Consider the following 6,906-nt stretch of genomic DNA (forward strand, 5'->3'; position numbering starts at 1 on the left):
TAGCTGGGACTACAGGCGTGCACCACCATGCCCAGCTAATTTTTGTATTTTTAGTAGAGACGGGGTTTCACCATGTTGACCAGGATGGTCTCGATCTCTTGACCTCATGATCCACCCACCTCGGCCTCCCAAAGTGCTGGGATTACAAGCATGAGCCACTGCGCCCGGCCTTTCACCTAAAATAGTCTTTCTAAGTGTTTGATTTTTTCCGTGAGCAGTTTTATTTTGTGGTATGCTCAGGAGCAAGCTTGTTAGAGAATTCAATCTTAAGCATCAATATCATTTCCTGCCCTGTTTGAGTTCAAATAATACAGAGAAAATAAGAAAAGGGATAGCAGGCAGTGCCATGCCAGAGGCTATTGCTAGGCAGATGAGTGTGGTGAAATATAATGCAGATTTAGAATTGTATAAAAATTGTGAAAAATATTTTTGATATTCTTGCTTATTCACAAAACACTTTGTTTTAGGGACTTAAGTTCTGGTTACTTTAAATCATCTTCGGCATACTTAACATGTGAAAATGCTTAAATTCCAAATTTACATAGCTGGATTCCTCTTCCACTTCAGGTTGAGTGCTAGTAGGAGAATAAATAGTACCTTCATCGTTTCATAAAATTAGAAATTTTGTCAAAAATCTCAGGGCAGAATCTATGAAAAATTACATACTCTAAAAGTTAAAAGTATTTAAGAACATAATGCATACATTTTCATTTAATTTTAGGCAAAGTATTTTTACATCACGCCTGGAATCTGCCCAAGTCTTTCCACCATGAGATCAATCGTAGAGAGTGCAGGAGGAAAGGTGTTATCCAAGCAGCCATCTTTCCGGAAACTCATGGAGCACAAGCAGAACTCGGTGGGTAGAGTGGAGTCCACCAGCGAGTCCATGGTTGTCCTGTGTCAGATTCAGTGTTCAGTCACTGAGAAACTCATTTTCTTTTCCTTAGAGTCTGTCGGAAATAATTTTAATATCCTGTGAAAATGACCTTCATTTATGCCGAGAATATTTTGCCAGAGGCGTAGGTACGTTTCCCTGCTTACGTGTATGAGTGTGTGTACACACAGCAGTGCACCTCTAACAGTCTCTGCTTCCGTCCCGTTCAGATGTTCACAACGCAGAGTTTGTTCTGACTGGAGTGCTCACACAGACGCTGGACTACGAGTCATATCCTTTCCAAAAGACAGTGAAAAGTAAGTGGGGTGGATATAGAATGGCGTTTCCAGATTAACCAGGCAGTACCTTTCCGGTTTTACAGCCATTTTTCCTTTCTTTGCTATTATGATTTATGCAGTGAACAGTTCTTTCTCTTCAGAATATTCATTTGAGTTGCAAGTAAAAACTTTCCCTTAACTTACTGAGAGTTCAGTTTTAATAGGTGATGTTGATTAGAATCTATGCAGCAGTTTATATAGGCATTAAAGTATTTGACAATTAGATAAAATAGAAAATAATTGCAAAAAAATCTTACATGTTTCTTTTTATCAGTTCATTTCTGAGTTTGTAGTTTTCAAAATGAAATTTAGTTTGTATAACTTTGAGATGGGAAATAAAAAAACTATTTAATAGAAGCGGCAGAATGAATATTAACGTGTTAGGAAAAATGCAAAGGCTAGTCTTTAGAATAACGACACACGATTTTTTCTATTTCAGACATTCAGGAAAAAATAAAGCTCATCATCTGTGTGTGTAGCCCTTACTAAAAATCTCTGAATTATTATTTTAATGTATGAGTAGCCCCTCAGTGAAGCAAAACATGCCTTCCAGGTCCTTATGGGAACACTTCTGTTTCAACTTCGGTTTTCTGTTGCAGAGGGCCTGCTCTCAGGCCGTGTTTCTCAGGACTTCTCTCTGGGGCTGGTGCAATGGGGTGGAGGGCTGAGCTCGTCCTCTCTGTGAGGGCAGGAGCTTCTGTCACCCCTGACCAGCGTCAGCCTCAGTAGACCATTGCTTATGCGGGGGAATTTTGTGTTTGGGGTAGGACTGCTTCAGTAAGGCACAGAGGTCAGAATGACATCCATCCTTGCTGAGTTTTTTTTACTCTTCATATGTGCCTATTTCATCCAGGTAATTACATTTAAGTATATTTACATTTAAATATGTTGACATTCATCCAGTCAGTTATATTTGTCAAACATTTTCCTTTTAACCCTAAAGAGCTTATGGTTGTAATATCAGATAGAGGATGCTATCACTGAGAGAAAAGCACTTTTAAAAAGTAAAATTTGACTTCTTGCGGTGGCTCACGCCTATAATCCCAACATCGGAGGCTGAGGTGGGCGGATCACCTGAGATCAGGAGTTCAAGACCAGCCTGGCCAACAATGTGAAGCCCGGTCTTTACTAAAAATAGAAAAAATTAGCCAAGTGTGGTGGCATGCACCTGTGATCACAGCTACTCAGAAGACTGAGGCAGGAGAATCGCTTGACCCGGGAAGGCAGGGTTTGCAGTGAGCCAAGATCGTGCCATTGCACTCCAGCCTGGGCAACAAGAGCAAAACTCTGTCTTATCAAAAAAAAAAAAAAAAAAAAAAAAAAAAAAAAAAAAAAAAAAAAAAAGGAGTAAAATTTGCCTCAGTTCCAGAAGCCAGTGTCATGTTTAGCCATAAATAACCTGTCTACTTGGAATGAGGCTTGGTGCAGAAACCTCTTATTCATACCAGAGCTTAGTGTATTCCATACCTCGATCTATTAGGAAATTATTGCTTGCACTACTGATAAAAATGGTAAGAGGCCTATTAAATTTTTACAGATATGCTATAAGCATTTGGCTTTTATACAATATATACCCTTGCATTTTTTCAGTCTTTTTTCTAGCATTCATATTTATATTTGTGAAAGCCTATTCTTTACTACTTCTACTTTCAGAAGAAATTGCTTTAAAAGTCATACAGGTGACTTGTGAGTATTAATTACCTTGGGGGCCTTTTTTCATAGCTATAGCTCGATTAATTTTGCCCATAGTAGACGGTGTAGAATTGCAGAGGTCAGCATCTGCTCCTGAAGGTATAGGTAGGAGTCAGTTATTTGTGGTGGGGCTTTGGGGGTGTCAGCTCTTGGGGGTTGTGTGTTGCACATGTTAATTTAAAGGACACTGCAGCTATTGCTGGGCCTCATCTCTAGCCACATGGTGGATCTTCTGGGGAGCTGGCACAGGGGCTGATGTCCCTGGGCTGAGTGAGCCTGTCGGGAGTGGGCTGAAAGTCATCTGTGATGTGGGTGTGCAGCAGAGCGGCTGGTTTGAGTGGGTAAGAAAGAGTTTGTAGCCTTCCTACAAGGGTGTGCCTGAGCCTGGGTGATGAATGTTGGGACCCATGGTTTCACGTTTGTCTTTTGCCTTGTGTTTGGAAGTTGTTTTCCTCAACGAGCCTACATATAAGTTTAACTGATGGCATCTAGGCTGCCTGTGTGGACTTCTGCGGTGCATGGCCAGCTGTCTGGTGGCGAGGAGCTGCGTGCTTCCTTCACATGCTCTTGTTTTCCAGCTGCTTTCTTGGGGGATCAGACTGCAAAGCCAGGAAGACAGATATAATTAATATACTGCATCTTTTTAAGATGTGCAATTTTATTCTGAGGAAACATAAATTATGTTTTGTATTATATGACTTTAAAAGCCCACATTAGGTTTTATGATTCATTTGCCAGGTTTTTAAATGTTTTCAAAAAACTGTTAGGGGACTTCAACTAGTAATAAAATGGTGTAAATAAAGACCTTGCTATCTCTAAATTATGGATGTTTAAGATTTGAAATGTTTTGTACTTTGATTATTTTCATTTCTTATACTGTTTTCTTTTATATTGATATCTTGCCCACATTTTAAATAAATGTACTTTTGAACTTAGAATTGAGTAATCCTTTATCATTCCACATTTTTTTGCATAACAATGTACATCAAACTGGATCACATTTTAAGTGATTTCAAGACAAGCTACTTTCTAGTAAACTTTTACCTCAAGTAATAATTTCTGGAAGCCAGCCATTTTTTGTCACTGTAATAAACTCCATCCCAGGCAGGGGTGGGCTCAGACTATTGCACAGTCACTAAGCACAGGCGCAACCGGTGAGAACCGGTGCCAGGGACGCTGCAGAACTTCCATCCATCCCGCTTCTTTCCAGATCCTGTTGCGGTACACTTGTTGGATTTTAGATTAATAAAATAGTGGGAGACTGCCGGTTTATTAAAGATGAGCAGGGCAGTAACTGCTAATACCTGTAGATCCTGCAGGCCAGTGCTGTCGTCAACATTCATAGCTGGTTGTTTTTAACAAACTTTGTATCTCCTTTTAAGCTTATATTTTTGTGGCTAAATAAACTGAGAGATATGTACTTATCTCTAAGTAGAGGTAGAACTGACCTTTTCCCCTCATGCACCACAGGTAGAGTTGGTGTTGCTCTAAAATATTTTAGATTCTGTAGAATCCTGCATGTGCAGAAGTGCTTCATAAATCAAAATAGAATTTTCATTTGCAAAGTATTCAAAGTACTTCCCTACTACTTAGAAACTTGAAGGAAAGTGATGATAATTACAGAATAAATGGGCCTTCTGGGTAGAGTATAGTGCGTCTGTTTAATCTTCAGTGGAGACAGGGTGTTTATATAACCAACATACAAATAGGACTGATTTGATTAACCTTTCAATTACTGCCATTTTTTTCAAAAGCTGCCAAGAAATAATCCTTTAAAGCTCCAGGAGCTGTCTAAAGCCAACCGGCTTGCACAGCTGTTCAGCATTGGCTTGGTGACTAAGAGGGACTTAGACGGACATATAAAAATAAAAAGATTTTGAGTAAATGCTTCTTAGAAAAAATGATTAGATCAGAAAAATTATTTCTTACAAGCAAAGGAAATATTTCGTTTAACCCTGCTATTTTCATCTGGCTCAGTTCATCTAAAAGAAATATAATGGGGAAAATGTGTATAATTTGAAAATTTTTAGTAGCTACAAATGTTTTTAAATTAATTTTAATATGTAGACAATACACTCACATATTACTTCTGCCAGAAGTAATATTTTTAGAAATTACTGAGGTATTTTTACTATTTGAGGGGTGCCAAGTCTTTAAAATCCAGTATGTATTTTACACTTAGAGGATATCTCCATTCTGAAATTTTCGTTGGAAACACTTGATCTGTATTTAGATTTCATACCTCTTATAGATGAAAAAATCTGTTGCATCTGTTTATATATGCACGTTATTCAAAACATCATTGTGTCTTCCAGTAACTGAATTTGTGCCAGTTTTTAAGTTAATGTAAAGTGCAATTAAAAATCAAGGTGTTCCCTTGCACTATGCACATTTCCAGTGGACAGTGACCAGGGTGGCTGATCATTGAGAAGATGAACAGCCGTCTGTCACCGTGCTGCTGCCTCAATTTACCCTGAATTCTGTAACACTGGCGAGTAAGGATGGCAGGCAATTTGAATGCCAATGATGAAGACCAAGATTCTTTGTGTAGGATAATTAAAATGATCTACATGACAGTTCACAAGTGTGTTTTTAACCCATCTAGATGCTAAGTATTGAGAGGAAACTTGGAAGAAATAATGAGTATCCTAGCTGTAGGAGTTTACAGTCTCACTAGGGAAAGTTAAACAGCATATGTCAATCTGGCAAATATTTGGTAATTTAAAAATATTTGAATAGTAATAGCTGCACAACTTTATTTTTCAGAAATGTTTTAGCATAGGAAATAAGCTAAATGAAGATAATCCTATCATCAACTCTAAACCTAAGTGCTGCTCCCCGTAAAGCTCTCCCAAATTATTTATTTTTGTTGAATTAAGAAATAAGTGCGTAATTGTGTACAAACTTTGTAGGAAGTTTAACTACCTCCTAAAATGAATCACGTGTCCCCGAGGAATTTCTCTTGCCCACTGCCCAGCCTTCATCCCTAAACTCTGGTGTTTCTGGGCTTGCCCCTCAGCAGTTTGCACCCTCCAGGGTGCAGCTAAACACAGGTCACGTCTCCTCATCGGCAAGGTTTGTTCCTCCGACTGCAGAGCTGTTCCTGTCTACCTGTTCCTGTCTACCTGTCCCCGCGCTCCCTGTGTTCATGTCTTTTCCTCCTGTGTGTGTTAGCAAGGTTTTACATTTGTCTCCCTTTCTCCGGTCTCTTCCCTTCAGGTTGCTCGCTGTTCTGTTCCAAGAGTTATTTTCCTGAAATAAGATTCTGCGTCTCATATTAATGCTGAAAAGAAAACAGAGTCCAAGATGATGAGATGTTTCACATCTTTTTTTTTTTTTTCTGGAGATCGAATCTCACTCTGTAGCACAATCTGGAGTGCAGTGGTGTGATCTTGGCTCACTGCAACCTCCACCTCCCGGGCTCAAGTGATTCTCATGCCTCAGCCTCCCAAGTAGCTAGGACTACAGGTGCACGCCACCATGGCCAGCTTCTTAATCTCTTAAAACATCACCATCCACCCCCTTACTCCCATTAGTCACATGGAATCACTTGTGATTATGTAAGCCTGCCAAACACTGCATAGGCTTCTCACGCTTTATATGCCCTCTCTTCCTGTTAGAAGAACTCCCATTCCTATCTAGCAAGCCCTCCCCTCATTTAGACTGTAAGGCCTTCCTGACCTTTGCAAACATTCTTGCTAGTTTCCTCCGCTTTGTGTCCTCAACCCTCTTTGAGACAGTGGAAGGTGAGTGGTTACTTGTTTGCAATCTGTTTCTCCCTGCCTTAAAGCCTCAGAGACAGATATAGGCCCTCTTCACCTATGTATCTGTGGTAGGCAGAATTACAGCCCTCAAAGATGTTCTAGACCAGCAGTCCCTTACCTCTGGCATCAGGGACTGGTTTCATGGAAGGCAATTTTCCCACAGACTGGGTGGGGGTTTAGGGGGTGTTTCAGGATGAAACTTCAACCTCAGATCATCAGGCATTAGATTCTCATAAGA

At 39.8% G+C, this 6,906-nt stretch overlaps 1 protein-coding gene across 7 annotated transcripts in view; it reads left to right on the forward strand.

The window, feature by feature from the left end:
• Positions 1-3,839, forward strand: part of PAXIP1 (PAX interacting protein 1) — a 60,824-nt gene extending 56,985 nt beyond the window's left edge. For all 7 annotated transcript variants that reach the window (XM_037735418.1, XM_037735428.1, XM_017519749.2 and 4 more), the window contains 4 exons: positions 722-856; positions 948-1,023; positions 1,105-1,165; positions 3,371-3,839. In XM_037735418.1, coding sequence (XP_037591346.1) covers positions 722-856; positions 948-1,023; positions 1,105-1,165; positions 3,371-3,386 — 288 coding nt within the window. In that variant the 3' untranslated portion in view covers positions 3,387-3,839. The remainder of the gene's footprint in view (positions 1-721; positions 857-947; positions 1,024-1,104; positions 1,166-3,370) is intronic.
• Positions 3,840-6,906: the final 3,067 nt, after the last annotated feature.

This window comes from Cebus imitator, unplaced genomic scaffold (assembly GCF_001604975.1).
Source record: "Cebus imitator isolate Cc_AM_T3 unplaced genomic scaffold, Cebus_imitator-1.0 Scaffold20, whole genome shotgun sequence".
In the NCBI taxonomy this organism is placed as follows: Eukaryota; Metazoa; Chordata; class Mammalia; order Primates; family Cebidae; genus Cebus; species Cebus imitator.